Genomic DNA, 24,272 nt, shown 5'->3' on the forward strand with positions numbered 1-24,272 from the left:
AATTTCTTTGGCTTTTGAAACTTCATGTCTCTATAGTATACCATCCCATGATCCCATTGGCAGTAAGTACAAATAATACTGTGATCTGATTCCCCATTGATAAGCCTGCTCTTTTAATAGAGTCTATAACCAGAAGCAGTATTCTGGAAAAACAATGTAATGGTGTGTTGTAACAGCTTAGACTTTGGCTACTCAAAGTGTGATCAGAGATTAGAGAAATGCAAATCAAAACCACAATGAGATACCATCTCATGCCAGTCAGAATGACTATTATTAAAAAGTCAAAAAAAACCAACTGATGCTGGCGAGGTAGTGGAGAAAAAGGAACGCTTTTACACTATTGGTGGGAATGTAAATTAGTTCAACCATTGTGGAAGACAGTGTGGTGATTCCTCAAAGATCTAGAGGCAGAAATACCATTTGACCCAGAGATCCCATTACTGGGTATACACCCAAAGGAATATAAATCATTCTATTATAAAGACACATGCATGTGTTATGTTCATTTCAGCACTATTCACTAAAGCAAAGATATGGAATCAACCTAAATGTCCATCGCTGATAGACAGGATAAAGAAAATGTGGTACATATACACCATGGAATACTATGCAGCCATAAAAGTGAACGAGATCATGTTCTTTGCAGGGACATGGATGAAGTTGGAAGCCATTATCTTCAGCAAACTAATGCAGGTACAGAAGACCTAACATTGTATGTTCTCACTTATAAGTGGGAGCTGAATGATAAGAAAACATAGACACATGGTGGGGAAAAACACACAACACACACCGGGGCCTGTGGGGAAAGAGGGCCATCAGGTGGAAAGAGAGCATCAGGAAGAATAGCTAATGGATACTGGGCTTAATACCTGGATGATGAGATGATCTGTGCAGCAAACTATCATGGCACATGTTTACCTATGTAATAAACCTGCACCTCCTGTACATGTACTCCCGAACTAAAAATAAAAGCTGAAGGAAAACAAAACAAAACGAAGTGTGATCAGAGAATCAGGAGCATTTACATAACTTGAGAGCTTCTTAATTATGCAGACTCTCAGGCCCCACCCCAGACTTGCTGAATAAAAATCTACACTTTTATTTATTTTTGAGACAGATCCTCGCTCTGTCACCCAGGCTGGAGTGCAGTGGTGCCACCTTGGCTCACTGCAGCCTCCGCCTCCCGGGTTCAAGCGATTCTCCCACCTCAGCTTCCCAAGTAGCTTGGATTATAGGCCTGCACCACCATGTCCAGCTAATTTTTTGTATTTTTAGTAGAGATGGGGTTTCACCGTATTGACCAGGCTGGTCTCGAACTCCTAAGCTCAAGTGATCTGCCCGCCTCGGCCTCCCAAAGTGCTGGGAGTACAGGCATGAGCCACCGCACGCGACCAGAATCTACATTCCTAACAAGTGCACTAGGTGACGGATTTACACTCAAGTTTGAGTAGCAATGGCCTAGAGCTCTCTGCAGTTTACTTCAGCTATGGACCTTATCATTGAGTATGAAAACTAAAATTCTTATTAAATATCTACCCTAGATAAGACCTTTATAGGCCTCTCTGCTGGCGAGCTCCTATGTAGTTTTCTTACCAAATTCTGCCTGTTTACATCTCTGATATATTCCTTAAGTCTGACTTCTTTTGCTGGTAGTTGAAGTGATTTGCCACAACAGTGTCTATGCCCTCTCATTTCACAAACATGCCATCATTAGTGCTGTTTGTAAGTATTTGAGTTTCGTTCCATTTGAGGCAAATTTCATGGCACCATTGTGATTGGATGGGTCCATGCAACTAGTTCTGGTCAATACGTTTTCACTGCAGATGATGATATTTTAAGCTTCTGAGATGTGAGATCTTATTTGTTATTGTAACATAATCTAGGCCATCCTTATTAACACATCATCCATCCTTGGTACTATTTCCAAACTACAATAGATAAAATAATGTTACAGGGTCTACTTCGGGTTAAGTTGTACTCATCTGCATTGGGCCATGCCAAATTGGCAACATTATTTTATATGCTTTGTATCCTTTATTTTTCAGGTATCCATCTATATGTGACATATGAATTTGAGTAAGATCTGACAATGAGTCCAATTTTTGCCTGAACCAATTCCTAAAACTCCCAATTTTTCAGTTCTGACCACTTAGCTATAATATTAGCTATATTCCATAAATAGATAAGGATCCAGGATGCCTTGTGGCACTCTCAATGGCACTCTCTATTGCTGTTTAATCTATGTCTACTTCAGCTTACTGGAGGGAATGAGTAGTTCTCTAATATCATGTGGATATGTCAAATGAGGATACCTGTGGAATCCTTACTGTGCACTAAGGTAGCAAACACTCTGCGAAACTTAGTTACCATTTATATAATCTTGAATATTCAATTTCTATTTCCTGACAAAGTATTAGGCTCACTTATCTGTGAGAAAGAGGTGCTGATAGCCCTCAGTTCATAATAGGCAGCTCAGGTCATTGTGTGATAGGTAAGTTGGCATTATATTGACCCATGCTGTATGCGCGTGCGTGCAGTTTGCCTAGAGACGATTCAAAAGATGGCAGAGGTTTTACAAATCATTTGGCTGTCTGGGTCATGGGTTCCAAGAAGGGCTGCTTACTCTGCATCCTATCCTTTAATCCAAAATCTTGATTTAAAACTATCTCAGACCAGGCGTGGTGGCTCACACCTATAATCCCAGCACTTTAGGAGGCAGAGGCGGGTGGATCACCTGGGGTCAGGAGTTTGAAACCAGTCTGGCCAATCTGGTGAAACCCTGTCTCTACTAAAAATACAAAAATTAGCCAGGCATGATGGCAGGCACCTGTAGTCCCAGCTACTCGGGAGGCTAAGACAGGAGAATTGCTTGAACCCGGGAGGCGGAGGTTGCAGTGAGCTGAGATCCCGCCACTGCACTTCAGCCTGGGAAACAGCGAGACTCTGTCTAAATAAATAAATGAAAGTATCTCAACTCAAAGTCCCTAGTCTTTCAGTTTATGTACTGTTATGTACCTATGTTTATGCATTTATTTTCCAGCTTGTGCACTAGTGTCATACAACTCACCAAATTCCCAAAGTTAAGATATGCTCTCTCCAGGACTGCTGAGCTCCTTCAAGATTGAGATGTTAGGGAAACAGTTTCCAGTTTAACATTCTGGAAGATAATTAGAAAAAAGTCTGTTGCTGTCATCCCTTGGGGTCCCAGTATGGTCACTCACATGGCCAGACCCTGAGTTTTTTGGGGGATAACAGCTTAACCCCTTTCTTTTTTTGTTGAGGTATTAGGGGATAAAGAAAAGTTGCTAGCTTACTTTATTAAACTCTATTAACATTAAATATTGTCAGTGGAATGGATAAAAGCAAATACCCAGCCAGTCGTGCTGGCTCATTTCTGTAATCCTAGCACTTTGGGAGGCTGAGGCGGGTGAGTCACTTGAGGTCAGGAGTTCAAGACCAGCCTGGCCAATATGGTGAAACCCCATCTCTACAAAAAATACAAAAATTATCTGGGCGTGGTGGCATGCGCCTGTAATCCCAGCTACTTGGGAGGCTGAGGCAGGAGAATCACTTGAACCCAGGAGGCGGAGGTTGCAGTGAGCCAAGATTCTGCCACTGCACCTCAGCCTGGGCAACAGAGTGAGATTCTGTCTCAAAAAAAAAAAAGAGTAAATATCCTTAGGTTGATATCACCATTGCAAGTCCCAGTAAATAAATCTCTGACAAACAGTAGATGAATCCATACGTTCCAGGTGTAGGAGAGTAAAGATGCCAATATTGTGACTTAACTCAGTTGGTAGATTTTCATCAAGAAGTCTTGATATCCCATCTAATTTATGATTTATGGGATAATCATAAATAACTGGAGAATTCAAAAGAGATAGAATGGAACGCTAATGGTGATCCCTAATTATGTTCTTTATTTTTTAACTTCTTTTGGAGATATAGTATTGCTACTCCTTGATAATATTGGTGGAGAGAGGGAGAACAAGGGGTCTCACTCACTATGCCTAATCCTAAGGCTTGACTCACAATTATACATTCCATGCAGTGTGGTGGATGTAACCACCATTTTTGTCAATGTGCCTCCTCTGGAGTTCATAAATCTAACACAGCTGTTAGAAGGTCCCTAGAATCTGACTGTGTTCTTTAATTATGTCCCAGTCATGCTGGTATTCCCAACATTTATTGTCATAGCTTGGGATACAAGTCCAAGTCTGATCTAATTTCTTCCCATCAGATAGCTCATACTTTATCTTTCCTAGAGCGCTTTACCAAATCTCTCACCCAGTTCTTACTTCCTGAAAGACCTGCTGGTTCAGGCATACAGGGATACCACCTACAAAGCAAAACTAGAACTCATGAAACCAAGGCTAGAATCAAATATAAACACCCTGATCCTTGCCCCAGAGTCTTGTTGAGCATATGTTCAGGCTTTAAAGAGATGAAAAGAATCCTTTCTGTAGCAGGCACCCTCTCTCTGGTTTATACATATACTGAGAATGAATTACAGGGGCATCAGTCTGTGGTGTCTTATCTGAGACTCACCCAAGCGAAACATTATTTTCCCATAGGAATACACTGTATCAGTTTCTTTCCACCAAGGGGTTGCTATGCAGTTTTCCACAAAGGCTCCTACCAGGTTTTGTAAAAGTGAAATTTAGAAGAAAAGTCGTTACATCTGCAATTAGACTAAATTTTGCCTTGTCTTCCTTCAAGGAACGTACCAACTGTAGTCATTATATACATAGATTAAATAAGCATGTGATTTATAGATGCAATTTGATTTTTCTCCATTTCTTTAAACTATTGGAATATCTTTTTATTTAAACCTAATGAAATAGTTGTTTCTACAACCTTGAGAAGTTGGGGGTCTAGGTCCAACATTATAAGAATCTTTGAATTCTTTCTAGGATTTCAATCACAGCCTGGCAATATTACCTCTAGTAGACAATTCTTTCAAGATGCTTCATGGTTATGACTCCTTCTCTCCTACCCAGTCACACCCTGCCATAGTCTGCTCTTGTAGTGCCATAGTTTTTGTGTTAGCCCATTTTTGTTGCTGTAAAGGAATACCTGAGGCTGGAAAATTTATAAGGAAAAGAGGGCTATTTGGCTCATGATTTTACATGCTATACAATCATAGCTCCATCATTTGCTTCTAGTGAGGGTCTCAGGAGGCTGCTGGTCATGATGGAAGGCAAGAGGAACCACTGTGTCACACAGCGATTGACGGAGCAAGAGTGAGAGGAGGAAATTCCAGGCTGATTTAAATAACAGCTTTTGAACTCAGAGAGAGAACTCACTCATTGCCACTAGGATGGCACCAAGACACTCATGAGGGACCTGCCTCCATGAGCCTAACACCTCCCACCAGGCCCCACCTCCAACACTGGGGATCACATTTCAACATGAGATTTGAGCAGGACGAAACATCCAAACCCATATCAGCTTTCAATGGATTATTTTATTTTTGTTAAATCATTTTTTGTTTTCATCTACATACTACTGTATTTGTTGGTAATGTATCTGTCTTGCTTTTAGATTCCGTTTTCTTAGGCTATGTTTCATTGAGAATAGGACATGGTGAGAGGCTTTGAGGATCTGTCTATACCACTTTTTTCCGTTGTCTTTAAACTTTTGGTGGTGTGGGGAGGGGCTTCTTTGATCGTCAGATTTTTTTTTTTTTTTTCCTCAATAGTGGTGAAGAGAACATTGATTTGTAACTTAAGTTCTGGAAAGCCCCTCCTAATCTCAGTATTAACAATGTTGGCATGCATCACCTATTATTTTGTAAACATTACTGAACTTACCAAATCTGTGTGCTTGCTTTCTTTAGTGATGCAATCTTCATAAAGTTTTGCAAAAAGGTAGAGTACAAGTCGCTAAATAAAACTTGAAATCTCTCTAGTGTATGAATTATATTTCTATGTATGCTTGAGAGTAATCTGCATTTCCTGTTTCTACTTATAGAGTACAAACTTCTGAAGACAAAGTCTATGCATTTTCTATCATATTTTCATACCAAGCATATCATGAGTGGGCAAAGAATGTTGTTGTTTATCATAATAAAATGATTCATAATCTTTGAAACATATCTTTTTATTTTTTTAACATAGAAAGTGCAGAAGATAGATGTTTGTATGTTGCAAGGTTTTTTGTTTGTTTGTTCGTTTTTTTGATGGAGTTTCACTCTTGTTGTCCAGGCTGGAGCGCAATGGTGCGATCTCGGCTCACTGCAACCTCTGCCTCCCAGGTTCAAGTGATTCTCCTGCCTCAGCCTCCTGAGTAGCTAGGATTACAAGTGCATGGCAACACGCTCGGCTAATTTTTTGTATTTTCAGTAGAGACAGGGTTTCACCATGTTGGCCAGGCTGGTCTCGAACTCCTGACCTCAGGTGATCCACCCACCTTGGCCTCCCAAAGTGCTGGGATTACAGGTGTGAGCCACCGTGCCTGGCCTGTATGTTGCAAGGTTTTGAAAGGAAAAATGGAAAACTGTATTTTATTTTCACTAACTTAGATTACAAGAAGGAGGTATTAGGGTTGATGTAGCAGCCTTTCGATGGAGATTTGTTAGCTCAAAGGGCATCTGAGAGTCTAAAGTTCCAACCATTCATGATCACCGAATGGGTTAATGCACTTAAAAAATCAGTCTGCATGGCTGGGTATGGTGGCTCATACCTGTAATCCCAACACTTTGGCAGACCAGGGTGGGTGGATCACCTGAGGTCAGGAGTTTGAAACCAGCCTGACCAACATGGCGAAACCCCGCCTCTACTAAAAAAACAAAATTAGCTGGGCGTGGTGGCGCATGCCTGTAATCCCAGCTACTAGGGAGGCTGAGGCAGGAGAATCTCTTGAACCTGGGAAGCAGAGGTTGCAGTGAGCTGAGATCACGCCATTGCACTCCAGCCTGGGCAACAAGAGCAAAACTCCATCTCAAAAAAAAAAAAAAAAAAATCAGTCTGCCATCATCAATAAACAAATAAAACTGTGTTGGATTTTCTTAAATATTTAACTACCAGATTATGACAAAACTGTACATATTTTAAATTGATCCTGAATCTCTATAAAAATGGCGTTTGTGAAATTCCACAAATGTTAGATACTATAAGTTCAATGAGCTGTGGACTAAGAAATCGTTCTATTTTGAAATATTTAAGCCTTCCCTCTTAGTCCTGAACTAGCTAAGGAGCTGCACTTCCAAAATGCATTTAAAAAAAGAAAATTTAATCAGGGGCATATAAACAATATTATAATTGAAAATAGTATCTACCCAACTAATCAGTGTAATTTGAATTTAATGGATTACTGTCATGCATTTATTACCCTTATAGGTCAATGAAATATAGTTTAGTTCAATTGGATTTTTTTTTTTTTTTTTTTAGGATAGATTCTCACTCTGTCACTCAAGATGGATTGCAGTGGCAGGATGACAGGTCACTACATCCTTGACCTCTTGGGCTCAAGTGATCCTCTCACCTCAGCCTCTCTAGTGGCTGGGACTACAAGTGTGCACTACCATACCCGGCTAATTTTTGTAGTTTTTGTAGAAACGGGGTTTTGCCATGTTGTCCAGGCTGGTCCTGAGCTCCTGGGCTCAGGCAATCCTCTTCTCTCAGCCCTCCAAAGTGCTAGGATTACAGACAGACGTGAGTGCCCGGCCAGGCGTGAGCACTCAGCCAGCTTTGACTTTTGTTGGAAATAATTTTTAAGCCTTTGTCAGAAATGGCACAAAGAACTGATATAGGAATTTACAGCCTTTTGAGAGTTATCTCCTTTATAGTCAAAAGGATACAGAAATAAAAGTCAGATTATAAAACTGATCAATATCATGTTCTTAAACATTATTTGTATCATAACTTTTAAAAAATCGTGTTTCTTAGTTTTTTTAAAAATAGAATTTTTAAAAACATTTAGCAATATTTTAAAAACTTTTGCATTATCAATTTCTGTTCTTTGTCGATTTTTAGGAAAAATACATATTGCATTATTTTTCATCGTGCTATTTGGCGTTTCTCAAAGAGTGACGATGTTGTGCATGAGAATTATCTGAACTGTGAAAAATGTGGACTCACAGGTCATATTCTCATATCAAATGCTAATTTTGATCCCTGGGGTTTGGATCCAAGCATCTAGATTTTTAACAAACATTGTAGATGATTTTTCTCCCTAAGGTCTGGGAACCACTGGTATAAGCCATTTTTAGCTCTTCAGACAGACATAAGATTTTGAATGCTAATTAAAATGGCTGCTAATTTGTCAATAATTTCTAATTGAACCCCAGGCAATCTAAAGAGATGAAAAATTCATTGTGAAAAACACAAATAACAGTGCAAAATAAATTTTTAATTGACCTTTTAGAATCACTAATAATATAATTGCTTTGTAGAAAACCTTTTAAAGCTGAAATTTAAAAAATATTCTTTTTAAAAATTACCAAGATAGCTACTATAAAATATGATTACATGCCATGGGCTGAACTATATCTCCCCAAAATTTGTATGTTGAAACCCTAACCCTCAATGTGATGGTATTTGCAGGTGGGGCCTTTGGGAGGTGATTAGGTTTAGATGAAGTCGTGAAGATTGAGCCCTCAGATGGAATTAGTGCCCTTATAAGAAATCTGAGAGCTTATGCTGTCTCTGTTCTGTCTGTCTTTCTCTCTCTCTCTCTGCCATATGAGGACACAATGAGAAAGCCACAATCTGACAGCCAAGAAGGGGGCCCTCACCACTACCTGGCCATGGCAGCCTCCTGATCTTGGACTTGCAGCCTCCAGAACTGTGAGAAAATTAATTTCTGTTGTTTAAGTCACCCAGTTTATGGTACTTTCTCAAACTAAGACACCACAGAAGTGTAAGTTTTAAAAATATCAGTACATTTAGTTTTATTAATTCCTGTCCCTGCACATATAACAGAATGTTCTGTTATAAAGTTAAAAACAAATTAGAATCTTCCTAATTCAGTATGTTCTAAGAAATACTATTTGACAATAATCAATAAAATAAATTTGCAAAACTTGTCAATGATGTGTCCCATGTCAAATCAAATAGAGATAGCCTTTCTCAGATAGGTTGTTGGAAAATGGTTGTATCAACTGAATTTTTCATGTTTTACTTCAGATTTTCAATTTTAAGTTTTGTTTATAGATTTCTTTGATTAAAAAAGGTTATTATGAATAGGTTATTAACAAAGTTTATAAATAAAGTTCTGTGCCTATGATGTGTTATAAATGGTGTGTTCAGCTTTACTAGTTAATGCTGCTGTTGTATTTGATGTCACTTCAGTGACCTTTTTTTGTTAGTTTATTGTTATTTAAAATTAAGCAAAATCTTTCTTGCATGAAATCTTCTTGATTAATTACTGCCATATAGAGTTTTCATTTACCTAATCTGTTTTTTTTTTTTTTTTTTTGAGACAGAGTCTTGCTTTGTTGCCCAGGCTGAAGTGCAGTGGTGCCATCTTGGCTCACTGCAACACTGCAACGTCTGCCTCCTGGTTTAAGAGACTCTCCTGCCTCAGGCTCTGGAGTAGCTGGGACTATAGGTGGGCACCACCACACCCGGCTAATTTTTGTATTTTTGGTAGAGACGGGGTTTTACCATGTTGGCCAGGTTGGTCTCGAACTCCTGATCTCAAATGATCTGCCTGCCTCGGCCTCCCAAAGTGCTGGGATTACAGGCGTAAGCCACTGCGCCTGGTCTCACTCGCCTAATCTTTATTGTCTACTATATTCAAAGTGTTGAGTGTGACACCAAGTCATTTAAAATTTAGTCTGGATTCTCAAGAGTTTGTAATACAATGAGGAAAAAAATCCCAACGACTTTCTTTTACTCAGATCTCCATAATGTCATTTGCCATCAATAGTTTGGAATATCACTGAAGTCCAAGGGCCTGTGGCTACCCAATATTCCAAATACAATATAATTTGGTTCAAATAAGATATTAAGAACTTTGGTCAAGAACTTTGGTCAAACACAGGAGATCTGGAATCTAACGGCATGTCTTTGGCAATTCACAACCTCTCCCTCTACACGTTTCTCCATGCAGAGAGTAAAGGCCTTGGAAAGGACTGATGAAAACCAACCCTAAAACTCCACGATGCCTTTTTCTGTACTCCGAATCTAAAAGGATGAGCTATGAAGTAAAACTTTGCACTTGGTGCAAGTCATTGAAATATTTGCAAACGATGCTAGAGCTCGAAAAGAGCAAGACAGCAGAAACCGTCCAGAGAAAGTAACCTACTGTTGAAGGTCTGCAAACTTGAGCAGTCAACCAACTTCACCGCTCACAAATGTTTGGCGCTAGGCATTGTGACTTTCTGCCCAGATAAAAGTCATTTTTTCTTTTGTCTACTTTTTTTCTTCCTCCCTGCTTTGCCGCGTGAGATTACCACTCCTCGGGTCAGCTCGCGAACGCCAGGGAGGCGAGTGTGAAACACACGCGCCAACACCCCACCTCCTCCTCCTCGTGCGCTCCTCCTTCCTACAGAAAAATGTGTTTCTAGGCAACGGCGGGCGGCGGCGTCACTTCCTGCCATTTAAACTCAGGTCCCCACCCCTCGCAGCCCCTTCTTCTCGTTTCCACCCCTCCCCCCTCGGTCGTGGGCCTCATTCACGCTTACCCGGGCTTGGGGAGGGGGCAGAGGCCCGGCGTGACAAGCGGCCCAGACTCCCGTGGGCGCCGCACACCTGTTGTTTGCAGCAGCCAGCGACCCGCACTACCGCTCTTGGCGGGCGGGGAAGCGGCCGCAGCGGAGCCGACCCGGCAGGTGGCCGCGGGCGGGGCCGGCGAGCGAAAGTGCGCGGGGGCCCGACCACCGCGGGGCCAGGACGCGATGGCGGCGGCAGAGCCCGCGAGCTCGGGCCAGCAAGCGCCGGCAGGGCAGGGGCAGGGCCAGCGGCCGCCGCCGCAGCCTCCGCAGGCGCAAGCCCCGCAGCCGCCGCCGCCGCCGCAGCTCGGGGGCGCCGGGGGCGGCAGCAGCAGGCACGAGAAGAGCCTGGGGCTGCTCACTACCAAGTTCGTGTCGCTGCTGCAGGAGGCCAAGGACGGCGTTCTGGATCTCAAAGCGGTGAGCTCCGGAGGCAGGGACGGGGGCGGACTTCGGAACCCGTGGCCCCCGGGGAAGCCCAGCCCCTCGCCTCGTGGGTCTAGCGGCGTGGTGTAGACGCGCCTTGCGGGGACCCGGTACCGGGCAATCCGAGGACCATGTGGCCTGCGCCCGGGTCGTGGACGCCGGGATGGGGGAGGGACGAGGGACCAGGATGGCCCGGAGCGGACGCGTAACCAATGGGGCCCGGCGCCACGCCGGGCTCTCCACAAAGAGCCCAGGACCTCGAGCGCGCCCGCGTGGCTTCTGTCGCCGGGCGCAGGGACCTGAGGGTAACCGAGTGTCTGTTGCTCTGCGTCCACCTGCGGCAGAGGCTCACGGGGTGACGGGCGCTTTACCCGGAGACACCGTGGATATCGATTTTGCTGTTAAGAATGGATGGTTTCAATAGGCGATTCCAGTTGGAACCATGTTCCTGTAGTTTAAATAAAAAGGAGGAAAAACAAAACCCAGTCTTCCATCTCTACCAGATGAAAGAAAAAAAAGTACTTCTTTCCACGCCCCTCCCCGATAGAATAGTATTAAGTCTTCCTTGTGCACTTCTTTCATCACCCTGGTTAGGGAGGGGTATTTGATTTGTGACTTCATTTGGCATGTGTCATGGGTTTCTAAAAGTGAGATCTGCTGTCACACGAAAAGGGGATATTTTACAACTTTCACCCAAAGAGGTGGAAGTGCTCAGTAAACTCTCTCCCTGCGTCGTCCTTTACAGCGTTCAGATTTTTCAAACAGAAGCAGGCATCAAAAGCTGTTCTGTCATACAGAATGACTTAACCGATCTAGGAAGGATTTGGAAGAATCCTGGAAGAATGCTCAGGATAATGAGAATGTGGTCACTCCGCGCGAAGTTTAAGAACTAAAGTTTTAGAAACAAACAAACAAAAAATACTAACCGCTCAGTAATCACTGCAAATCCCCTTTGACTCCCTAAATGTGGCCTTACTTGGAGGATTGGCCCCAGCTCCCAGGGGAGTGCCTGGACCACCTTACCTGGCTTGAGAGTGTCACTGCATCCTCAAGGCTCTGCATAAAGCAGTGGCAGCTCCCTGAATGTAAGGACCAAGACTTGCAGGGGCCAACTCTTCTGCTAGAGGCCCTCCTCCAGTGTAGCCCAAGGGGAAGTAGATCTTTCAGTGCCCTCTCCTTTCCCTGGATGTAGTTGGTGTTCAATCAGTGATTGTTGAACTGAATTATCTAAATTGTTCAACTTCATACAACTGAGGCATGCTGCACATATTTTGCATTTTGGTAAGTAATTTCTACTATTTTCTTTTTGAAATGTTATTCCTGGAATTTTTTCCCAACTCTGGAAATTCCTTGTTCTCTTTTTTCCACCACAGCCCCTTCTTCCTTTCTCTCCCTCAAAGTGATTTATGGCATGTGTAGTATTTAAATTGTAGTGAATTAAAATGGATTCTGTTTAAAGAATTTCACAGGAAGTCATGAAGTTATCAGAGAAAGCCAGGAATGTTACAAAGCACAGTTGGCAAACTGCTGTTCAAAATCTAGAAATTCAACTGTAGCCTGTGACTTTGGTGTAAGAAAATCAGGGAAGTTTGGGGTTTTCCAGATAAAACTGAACTCTGACGGCTGGACTTTGAGGGCTTCTCCCCTAGCTTGCCTCAGGATATGGTGGAACTTTGCCCTTTCTTGACTTGAAATTCTTTAGCTTCCTCCTGTTTCATCTGTGGCTATATAATTGCCCTACAGAAGTCGCAGAGGCAGTGAGTAGGATGTAAAGTTTGATATTTCATAACAATAATTGCTTTATTCATTCTGGAACTCTCCTAAAAATTCAAAGGTTTCTACAGTAACACTATTATATTAATGACTTTATACTCCTAGAAAAGAGTTTGAATGTCATTAGTTTTCATATATATATGTATGAAAAACATATATGTTTTATGTATTTTATGTGTATTTTTCATTTATTTATATATACTTATATATGTAAAAATCTTTTTTTTTTTTTTTTTTTTTTTTGAGACGGAGTCTTGCTCTGTCGCCCAGGCTGGAGTGCAGTGGCGTGATCTCGGCTCACCGCAAGCTCCGCCTCCCGGGTTCACGCCATTTTCCTGCCTCAGCCTCCGGAGTAGCTGGGACTACAGGCGCCCGCCAGCGCACCCGGCTAATTTTTTTTGTATTTTTCGTAGAGGCAGGGTTTCACTGTGTTAGCTAGAATGGTCTCGATCTCCTGACCTTGTGATCCACCCGCCTCGGCCTCCCAAAGTGCTGGGATTACAGGCGTGAGCCACCGCACCTGGCCAAAAATCTTACATCGAAATCTTTCCAATGCTATTTCTTATTATACACCATAGTAAAAGATCGTTAAAGACTTTTTTTTTTTTTTTGAGACTGAGTCTTGCTCTGTCACCCAGGCTGGAGTGCAGTGGTGTGATCTCTGCTCACTGCAACCTCCGCCTCCCGGGTTCAGGTGATTCTCCTGCCTCAGCCTCCCAAGTAGCTGGGATTACAGGTGCCTGCCACCATGCCCGACTCATTTTTTAATGTTTAGTAGAGATGGGGTTTCACCGTGTTGGCCAGGCTGGTCTCGAACTCCCAACCTCAGATGATCTGCTTGCCTCAGCCTCCCAGAGTGCTGGGATTACAGGCGTGAGCCACCCTACCCAGTCCATTAAGACATGTTTGATAATACATATTAAAGATGGACTCACACTGACAATTATAAATTTCCTCTAATTTGAAATTGTAAAGACACATTTTCTCTTTTTCTTGTATTCTTACTTTGGTGGGGGCATATTTCAGCATAATTTTTTTGAAACTTTTAAGTTATACATTTGACTTTTAAACGCAGTTAAAGAAACAATATATATATATATGGTTTTTTGGCTGGTCTTGTTTGTTTGTTTTTTGAGACAGGGTCTCATTCTGTCGCCCAGGCTGGAGTGCAATGGTACAATCTCAGCTCATGGTAACCTCCACTTCCCGGGCTCAAGTGATTCTCCTGCCTCAGCCTACCAAGTAGCTGCCACTACAGGCGTACACCTTTATGCCTGGCTTATTTTTATATTTTTAGTAGAGACAGGGTTTTGCCATGTTGCCCAGGCTGGTCTCGAACTCCTGAGCTCAAAGCTATCTGCCTACCTCAGTCTCCCAAAGTGCTGGGATTACAGGCGTGAGCCACCGCATCCGGCCTTGAAGAAGCAGTTTTTGAATATCCCAAAGAATAAAAAAGTATATCAAACTTCAAGTAAAATATCCAAATATTTTGGATATCATAAAGTATCCTAGACCACATAGATGCTATTTCTTTTCTATCTTATGCTGCTGGAGAATAAGAACGTAAGGTTGTATCTTAGTGACACATTTCTTCTTTTTTTTTTGAAACGGAGTCTCACTCTGTCACCCAGGCTGGAGTGCAGTGTCGCGATCTCGACTCACTGCAAGCTCTGCCTCCCAGGTTCACGCCATTCTCCTGCCTCAGCCTCCTGAGTAGCTGGGACTACAGGCACCTGCCACCATGCCCGGCTAGTTTTTTTTTTTTTTGTATTTTTAGTAGAGGTGGGGTTTCACCATGTTAGGATGGTCTTGATCTCCTGACCTCGTGATCCTCCCACCTCAGCCTCCCAAAGTGCTGGGATTACAGGCGTGAGCCACTGCGCCTGGCCATTTCTTCTTAATAATATAACTAATTGAAAACATGGCTCGGCCGGGCGTGGTGGCTCACGCCTGTAATCCCAGCACTTTGAGAGGCTGAGGCCGGCGGATCACCTGAGGTCGGCGGATCACCTGAGGTCAGGAGTTCGAGACCAGCCTGCCCAACATGGTGAAACCCCGTCTCTACTAAAAATACAAAAAAATTAGCCAGGCATGGTGGCAGGCGCCTGTAATCCCAGCTACTTGGGAGGCTGAGGCAGGAGAATCCCTTGAACTCAAGAGGCGGAGGTTGCAGTGAGCCAAGATTGCGCCACTGCACTCCATCCTGGGTGATAAGAGCGAAACTGTGTCTCAAAAAAAAACATGGCTCAACACAGAAAATTAATTTTAATAAAGCTGTTGTAGTATAACTTAACAATTAGGAGGCAATAGAAAGACATTGAAAGTGATGTGAGGAAAGTTTATTCATTATTTCTGCAGCTTCACCTACACCATATAGTCTCATTTACAATAGTGGAGGTGGGATAGTTATTTCTTTATTCCAGTGAGATAAGAAATTATATCATGGTTATTTCAAGCTACGTGGTTTGCCAGTTTATGCTGTTAATAGCTAACATACATCAAGAGCTTACCATATGCAAAACATTTTACATGTTTTTAGCTAATGTTATCCTCTTAACAACAGTGAACATTTCGGCAGAACAGCCCCATTTCACAGCATAAGAAACTGCTAGTTAAGTAGGCCAAGATAGGTTAGATAACTTGCCTGGTGTTGTACAGTAGAAAGTGAGAGCTAAGATTTGAAACTAAACCATTATTGTTATTCTCTATGTTATACCATCTTTCAGTAGTCTTCAAAAATAAATGTATGTAAGTAAGTTTCCATTTGTGTAAGGGCATGGAAAAATGCATGATTATTCTTACTCCTCTGCCCATGGTGGAAAAGAGGGAGGTACTGTGCTCTTGAAAATGAAGGTATTGGTGACAAATTCTGTATTATTGCACAAATTAAAGTAGGATTCCACTTGTTCACAGTTAAGAATTTGAACTACTGTTAAGATAGTCATGACTATGTATCTGTATGTTGTTTTGAAAATTCCTATTAAATGTAAGTTATAACTAAATTTCTACATTTTATTTGCCATTTTAGTGTCACCTTGAGCTTTTTTAAGCATGATGAAGATTGCTTATCTCTTTTATTATAATTCTTTAACTTATAAATTACCTGAATTATACCTGAGTTAATGTGATAAAGTATGATGCATCTTATCTGACAGGTCCCTGATGCATACCTGTTTATGAGCCTGATTTAGATACACATCCTGGGATAAATAAATAATTTAAGACACTAGTTTGGCCGGGCCTGGTGGTTCACACCTGTAATCCCAGCACTTTGGGAGGCTGAGGCGGGCAGATCACGAGGTTGGGAGATCAAGACCATCCTGGCCAACACGGTGAAACCCCGTTTCTACTAAAAATACAAAAAAATTAGTCGGGCATGATGACTGGTGCCTGTAGTCCTAGCTACTCGGGAGGCTGAGGCGGGCAGATCACGAGGTTGGGAGATCGAGACCATCCTGGCCAACACGGTGAAACCCCGTTTCTACTAAAAATACAAAAAAATTAGTCGGGCATGATGACTGGTGCCTGTAGTCCTAGCTACTCAGGAGGCTGAGGCAGGAGAATGGTGTGAACCCGAGAGGCGGAGCTTGCAGTGAGCCAGGATCATGCCACTGCACTCCAGCCTGGGTGACAGAGCGAGACTCCGTCTCAAAAAACAGCAACAACGACAACAAAAGACCCTAGTTTGTAATACCAGGCAAACATTTTAAGGTAGAATTAGCCTAAGGAGGGATATGTGGGTAGGACAGCGAGAACTTTAGTGCGTGCTTACAAATTCTCAGGACCCTTCCACTCCTGGGTGTATACCCAAAGAATTAAAAGCAGGGCCTCAAGAAGGTATGTATACCCCTGTGTTCACAACAGCAGCATTCATAATAGCCAAAATGTGGATGCAATCCTAATGTCCATCAATAGATGAGTAGCTTAACAAAATGTGGTATATATGCAATGGAATATTCTTCGGCCTTAGAAAGAAGAAAATGCTGACATATGCTGCAACATGATGAACTTCGAGGACATAATGCTAGGTGAAATAAGCCAGTCACAAAAAAGATAAATACTGTATGATTCCACTTATGTGAGGTACCTAGAGTAGTCAAATTCGTAGGGGCAGAAAGTAGAAGGGAGGTTACCAGGGGTTGAGGGAAGACAGAATGGAATTTGTTGCTTAATGGATGTTATAGGCTGAAATGTGTCCCCCAAAATTCATATGTTGAAGGCCTTACCTCCATACATCAGAATGTGATTGTATTTGGGGATAGGGCCTTTGAAAGATAATTAAGCTAAAATTAAGCTGTGACCTGATCTAATCTGACTGGGGTCCTTATGAGAAAGGGGAAATTTGGATATACAAAGAGACGCCTCAGATGCTCCCACCCAGAGGAAAGACTATGTGAGGACACAGCAGGAAGGTGATCATCTGTAAGGCAAGGAGTGAGGCCTCTGAAGAAACCAAATGGGCCAATGAAAAAAAAGAAAATGTCAGGCCCATATAACTGATGAACATTGATGCAAAAATCCTCAATAAAATACTGCAAACCAAATCCAGCAGCACATCAAAAAGCTTATCCAACACAATCAAGTTGGCTTTGTGCCTGGGATGCAGGGCTGGTTCAACATATGCAAATCAATAAATGTAATCCATCACATAAACAGAACCAATGACAAAAACCATGTGATTATCTCAATAGATGCAGAAAAGGCCTTGACAAAATTCAACAGTCATTCATGCTAAAAACTCTCAATAAACTAGGTATTGATAGAACGTATCTCAAAATAATAAGAGCTATTTATGACAAACCCACAGCCAATATACTGAATGGGCAAAAACTGGAAGCATTCCCTTTGAAAAGTGGCACATGACAGGGATGTCCTCTCTCACACCACTCCTATTCAACATAGTGTTGGAAGTTCTGGCCAGGGCAATCAGGCAAGAGAAAGAAATAAAGTGTATTCAATTAGGAAAAGAGGAAGTCAAATTGTCCCTGTTTGCAGATGACATGATTGTACATTTAGAAAACCCCATTTTCTCAGCCCAAAATCTCCTTAAGCTGATAAGCAACTTCAGCAAAATCTCAGGATACAAAATGAATGTGCAAGAATCACAAGCATTCCTATACACCAGTAACAGACAAAGAGCCAAATCATGAGTGGACTCCCATTCACAATTGCTACTAAGAGAATAAAATACCTAGGAATCCAACTTACAAGGGATGTGAAGGACCTCTTCAAGGAGAACTATAAACCACTGCTCAAGGAAATAAGAGGACACAAACAAATGGAAAAACATTCCATGCTCATGGATAGGAAGAATCAATATCATGAACATGGCCATACTGCCCAAAGTAATTTATAGATTCAATGCTATCCCTATCAAGCTACCAATGACTTTCTTCACAGAATTGGAAAAAACTACTTTAAACTTCATATGGAACCAAAAAAGAGCCTGCATAGCCAAGACAATCTTAAGCAAAAATAACAAAGCTGGAGGCATCATGGTACCTGACTTCAAACTAAACTACAAGGCTGCAGTAACCAAAACAGCATGGTACTGGTACCAAAACAGATATATAGACCAATGGAACAGAACAAAGGCCTCAGAAGTAACAACACACATCTACAACCATCTGATCTTTGACAAACCTGACACAAAGAAGCAATGGGGAAAAGATTCTCTATTTAATAAATGATGTTGGAAAACTGGCTAGCCATATGCAGAAAACTGAAACTGGAGCCCTTCCTTACATCTTATACAAAAATCAACTCAAGATGGATGAAAGACTTAAACATAAGACCTGAAACCATAAAAATCCTAGAAAAGAACCTGGGCAGTACCATTCAGGACAAAAGCATGGGCAAAGACTTCATGTCTAAAACACCAAAAGCAATAGCAACAAAAGTCAAAATTGACCAATGGAATCTAATTAAACTAAAGAGCTTCTGCACAGCAAAAGAAACTATCATCAGAATGAACAGGCAGCCTACAGAATGGGAGAAAATCTTTGCAATCTACCCATCTGACAAAGAGCTCATATCCAGGATCTACAAAGAACTTAAACAAATTTACAATAAAAAACAACCCCATCAAAAAGTGGGCAAAGGATATGAACAGACACTTCTCAAAAGAAGACTTTTATGCAGCCAACAAACATGAAAAAATGCTCATCATCACTGGTCACTAGAGAAATGAGAATCAAAACCACAATGAGATACCATCTCACGCCAGTTACAATGGCGATCATTAAAAAGTCAAGAAACAACAGATGCTGGAGAGGGTGTGGAGAAATAGGAATGCTTTTATACTGTTGGTGGGAGTTAAATTAGTTCAACCATTGTGGAAGACAGTGTGGTGATTCCTCAAGGATCTGGAACTGGAAATACCATTTGACCCAGCAATCCCATTACTGGCTATATACCCAAAGGAGTATAAATCATTCTATGATAAAGACACATGCACACGTATGTTTATTGCAGCACTATTCACAATAGCAAAGACTTGGAACCAACCCAAATATCCATCAATGATAGACTGGATAAAGAAAGTCTGGCACATATACACCATGGAATACTATGCAGCCATAAAAAAAGATGAGTTCATGTCCTTTGCAGGGACATGGATGAAGCTGGAAACCATCATTCTCAGCAAACTATCACAATAACAGAAAACCAAACACAACATGTTCTCACTTGTAAGTGGGAGTTGAACAAGGAGAACACATGGACACAGGGAGGGGAACATCACACAGTGGGGCCTGTTCGGGGTTTGGGGGCTAGGGGAGGGATAGCATTAACAGAAATACCTAATGTAGGTGACGAGTTGATGGTTGCAGCAAACCACCATGGCACGTGTATACCTATGTAACAAAACTGCACGTTCTGCACATGTACCCCAGAACTTAAGGGGTGTGTGTGTGTGTGTGTGTATATATATATGGTATATATATGTAAGGTGTATATATGGTATATATATATAAGGTGTATCTATGGTGTATATATATAAGGTGTATCTATGGTGTATATATATAAGGTGTATATATGGTATATATATAAGGTGTATATATATGGTGTATATATAAGGTGTATATATATGGTATAAATATGTAAGGTGTATATATATGGTGTGTATATATATATAAGGTGTATATATGGTATATATATACATAAATTCCTCCTTAGTTTTCTCTAACATCCAAGCATAAAAAAAAATCCCTGTTAGAACTGCTTTTGCTGTATTCCATAGATTTTGTTACATTGTTTCCATTTTCATTTAAGATATTTTTCAATTTCCCTTTATATTTTTTCATTGATTCATTAGTTGTTTAAGAGGATGTTTTTTGTTTTTAAATTTCCATGTATTTGCGAATATTCTGTAGTTTCTCTTGTTAATGATTTTGGTTAGAAAAGATACTTGTAATTATCTCAGTCTTCTAGAATTTGTTATGATTTGTTTTTTGGCCTCATATATAATCTAACCTGGAGAATGTTCTGTGTGCAGTTGAGGAGCGTGTGTATTCTTCTACTGTTGGATGGATGTTAGGTTCGTTTGATCTAGAGTATAGTTTAAGTTTGATATTTTCTTATTTATTGTCTCTGCGTTCTGTCCATTACTGAAAGTGGGCTGTTGAAATCCCCTACTATTGTTGTATTACTGTTTCTCTCTCCCTTCAGATTTATTAATGTTTTCTTTATATATTTAGGTGCTGCAATATTGGGTTCACACATATTTACAACTCTTATATCTCATGTTGCTGAATTGACCCTTTTAGTATTATATAGTGACCTTTGTATCTTTTTATAGTTTTTGACTTAAAATCAATTTAATTTGATATATGTATAGCCACTCCTGCTTTCTTTTGGTTTCTATTTGCATGGAGTATCGTTTTCCATTCTTTCATTTTCAGTCTATGTCCTTACAGGTGAAGCAAGCCTCTTATAGACAGCATAAATTGAGTGTTTTTAAAAATCCATTTAACTACTTTGCCTTTTTATTGGAGAACTTAATCCATTACATTCAGGGTTATCATTCATAGGTAAGTAGTTAATACTGTCATTTTGTTGTTTTCTAGTTGTTTCGTAGATATTTTCTTCCTTTCTTTCTATCTTCTTTTGTGACAAATTATGTTGTCTAGTGGTATGTTTTGATTCCTTGCCTTTTTATGTATCTGCCATAGGTTTTTGCTTTGTTGTTACCATGAGGCTTACAAAAAAAAACCTTACAATGCGGTATTTTAAGCTGATAACAACTTTGATCGCAAAAACAAACAAACAAAAAACCTAACAACAAAAAAGCCTCTACGCTTTTATTCCAGTCCCCTGCTCACATTTTGAATATTTGATGTCACAAGTTTTATCTTTTTATATCGTCTATTGCTTAAAAATTATTGCAGCTATTATGATTTTTAATAGTTTTGTCCTTTAACTTCTACACAAAATCCAGAATACTTTAATTCTGTGATGATGCCGCATGAATTGCTTATATCTTTAGTCAGTGTACTTACTTTTAAGCAAGTTTTAGACTTTCAGATTGTTTTGTGTTATTCCTTAGCATCCTTTTTTGTTTGTTTGTTTTGAGCTTGAAGACTTCCCTTTACCATTTCTTTTATTATTATTATTGTTATTATTATACTTTAGGTTTTATGGTACATGTGCGCAATGTGCAGGTTAGTTACATATGTATACATGTGCCATGCTGGTGCGCTGCACCTACTAACTCATCATCTAGCATTAGGTGTATCTCCCAATGCTATCCCTCCCCCCGCCCCCACCCCACAACAGTCCCCGAAGTGTGATGTTCCCCTTCCTGTGTCCATGTGTTCTCATTGTTCAATTTCTTGTAAAACAGTTCTGGTAGTCATGAACTCCCTCATCTTCTGTTTTTCTGGAACAGGCTTTATCTCTTCTTCATTTCTGAAGGACAGCTTTGTGGGGTTTGGTATTCTTGGCTGGCAGGGTTTCTTTCAGCACTTTGAGCACTGAGGCAGGCCAGAAGCTTGGGGCAGTTGTGGCCAGCACAAGAGTGGTGCAGTCTGAAGCCAAAGTTCACTGAGATATCCCTGGTGTTCTGAGTTGTCCAGAGCCCTGGACTGCTGACATCAGCCTGGCACTGGTGCAGCCCAGAGATTGAGTTTGCCTTGAAAGCCTGAAGCCTGGGGTTATGTGATCCTGCTTGGCACTAGGCTGGATCTAGAGCTTCAGCCCATGGGTACTAGCCTGGAACATGGGGTTGTGGTGGTCTCACCAGTGTTGGGTTTTACTTTGGCAATCCTAGCATTGGAGTTAAAGGGATGGTGTCTCTCTCCTTGCTGTGCTTCCTAGGATTGAGGGAGGGATGACGGGGTAATATAAAACTGCCCTTCTTACCCTCTTCGATGTGACTTTTCTTATTATTGTGCTGCAACCAGACAGTGTAATCTCTCATATGGCTTATTTAGCTCTTGTGAAGGTATGTTATAGTATGGATACTTGTTCAAATTGACGTTTCTGCTGGGGAAAATTGCTGAAGAGTCCTACTCTGCCATCTTGCTCCATCCCCTCCTAAATAAATCATTGTTTTAATTTCACCAGTAAAGACTGACTGTCCTCAATTACGAGTCCATAAGTTTCCTCTTACATCTTAATATTTTTGTGAAAGTGAGGATATACTTTCTGATGTTCCTTTTCCAACCTAAAATACAATTACTGAAGTAACATACAAATAGTAGAAAGCTTAGGGGAAAAGGTTAATATAGTCTAGAGTAAAATTTGCCCAGTATGCAACCACTCACAGAGAACCACTGTCAACAATTTTTAGTATTTCCCATTTCTTGCAACTTTTTATAGCTGAGATCAAATGTTTATTATTCCTACTTATTAATATTATTATTATTATTTTTGAGGCAGAGTCTCTGTCACCCAGGCTGGAATGCAGTGGTGAGATCTTGGCTTACTGCAACCTCCACCACCCAGGCTCAAGCGAGTCTCCTGCCTCAGCCACCCAAGTAGCTGGAATTATAGGCGTGAACTACCACGCCTGGGTAATTTTTGTATTTTGGTAGAGATGGGGTTTCGTCGTGTTGGCCAGGCTGGTTTTGAAGTCATGGCCCCAAGTGATCCGCCCACCTCAGGCTCTGAAAGTGCTGTGATTATAGGCATTAGCCACTGCACCCAACCTATTTTTCCAAATTGTAAACATGATTTATAATGTCTTCATAATTTTGATCTATCATATTACCCAGAATTAACCATTCTTATTAGTAGGTATATAAGTTTTTATGTTTTTTTCCTATTTCATACAACAAATAATGTGTTCACAAATGTGTGCCCCATTGTTCTTTATTTTAGTAGCTTCCAGATTATAGTTATCAGAAAAAATCAGAGAAATGGGCACTTCCACACTTTTAACACTGTGAGGAGTGTTTGGGAGCACCTACCTGAGCCTTGAGGATTGGGGATACAAAAGCCATAAAAGGCTTCAGGGAGTAGCTGGGAGCTGACCTAGGAACTCCGGGACTCAAAAGTCAGATGTCATCAATATATATGAAATTTAAGAATTTAAGGTTATATTACACCTCTACTTAGAACAACGTTCGGACACCCACAAGATCCTGCCTAGTCTGGCCCTCCTTCCTCTGCCACCTCGTCTACGCACTCCCTCTTAGATGACTCCAGTCTCACTGACTCTCCTTCAGCACTCTCACATGCCCTCTCCTCCCACCTCAGGGCTGCTGCACAGGCGTTTCCTGCTGCCTGAAATGGACTTCTGCACGTGTGTGAACACACACGCACACACACCACCACCACCACTGCACCACGCATACACAAACACACAACTGGCCACTTCTCCAAACCGACTGGTCTCAGTTTTTTTCTCCTTCTTTTAGATGTTTTTGTAGGCAGAACAGTGGTCCCTCAAAGATGTTCGTGTCCTAATTCCTAGGACCTGTGAATATGTTCAGTTTCATAGGAAAGGGGAACTAAGGTCAAAGTTGCTAATCAGCTGATTTTAAGATGGGGAGATTTTTCCTCTCTTTTTTTTTTTTTTTTTTTTGAGATGGCATCTCTCTCTGTCACCCAGGTTGAAGTGCAGTGGTATGATCTTGGCTCACTGCAACCTCCGCCTCCTGGGTTCAAGCAATTCTCCTGTTTCAGCCTCCCTAGTAGCTGGGACTAAAGGTGCCCACCACCATGCCCAGGTAATTTTTGTATTTTTAGTAGAGACAGGGTTTCACCGTATTGGTCAGGCTGGTCTCGAACTCCTGATCTCAAGTGATCTGCCCACCTCGGCCTCCTAAAATGCTGGGATTACAGGCATGAGCCACCATGCCCAGCCAAGATGTGGAGATTTTTCCTGGAATATCTTGCTGTGCCTGTTGTAATCAAAAAGTTCTTCAAAGTGGAAGGAGGAAGAAGAGAGTGAGAACCAAAGAGGTAGAAGCTT

The 24,272-nt window shown here is 41.3% G+C and overlaps 1 protein-coding gene and 1 long non-coding RNA gene across 3 annotated transcripts in view; both read left to right on the forward strand.

The window, feature by feature from the left end:
• The first annotated feature begins 9,407 nt into the window (after positions 1-9,407).
• LOC129061069 (transcription factor E2F5) overlaps positions 9,408-24,272 on the forward strand; it is a 38,429-nt gene continuing 23,564 nt past the window's right edge. For both annotated transcript variants that reach the window (XM_054561807.2, XM_054561808.2), the window contains exon 1: positions 9,408-11,077. In XM_054561807.2, the coding sequence (XP_054417782.1) occupies positions 10,844-11,077 (234 nt within the window). In that variant the 5' untranslated portion in view covers positions 9,408-10,843. The remainder of the gene's footprint in view (positions 11,078-24,272) is intronic.
• Positions 13,114-17,670, forward strand: LOC134761949 (uncharacterized). Its single transcript, XR_010141218.1, has 2 exons — positions 13,114-14,537; positions 14,995-17,670. It is a non-coding gene; the product is annotated as an uncharacterized LOC134761949 (long non-coding RNA).

Source organism: Pongo abelii, chromosome 7 (assembly GCF_028885655.2).
Source record: "Pongo abelii isolate AG06213 chromosome 7, NHGRI_mPonAbe1-v2.0_pri, whole genome shotgun sequence".
In the NCBI taxonomy this organism is placed as follows: domain Eukaryota; kingdom Metazoa; phylum Chordata; class Mammalia; order Primates; family Hominidae; genus Pongo; species Pongo abelii.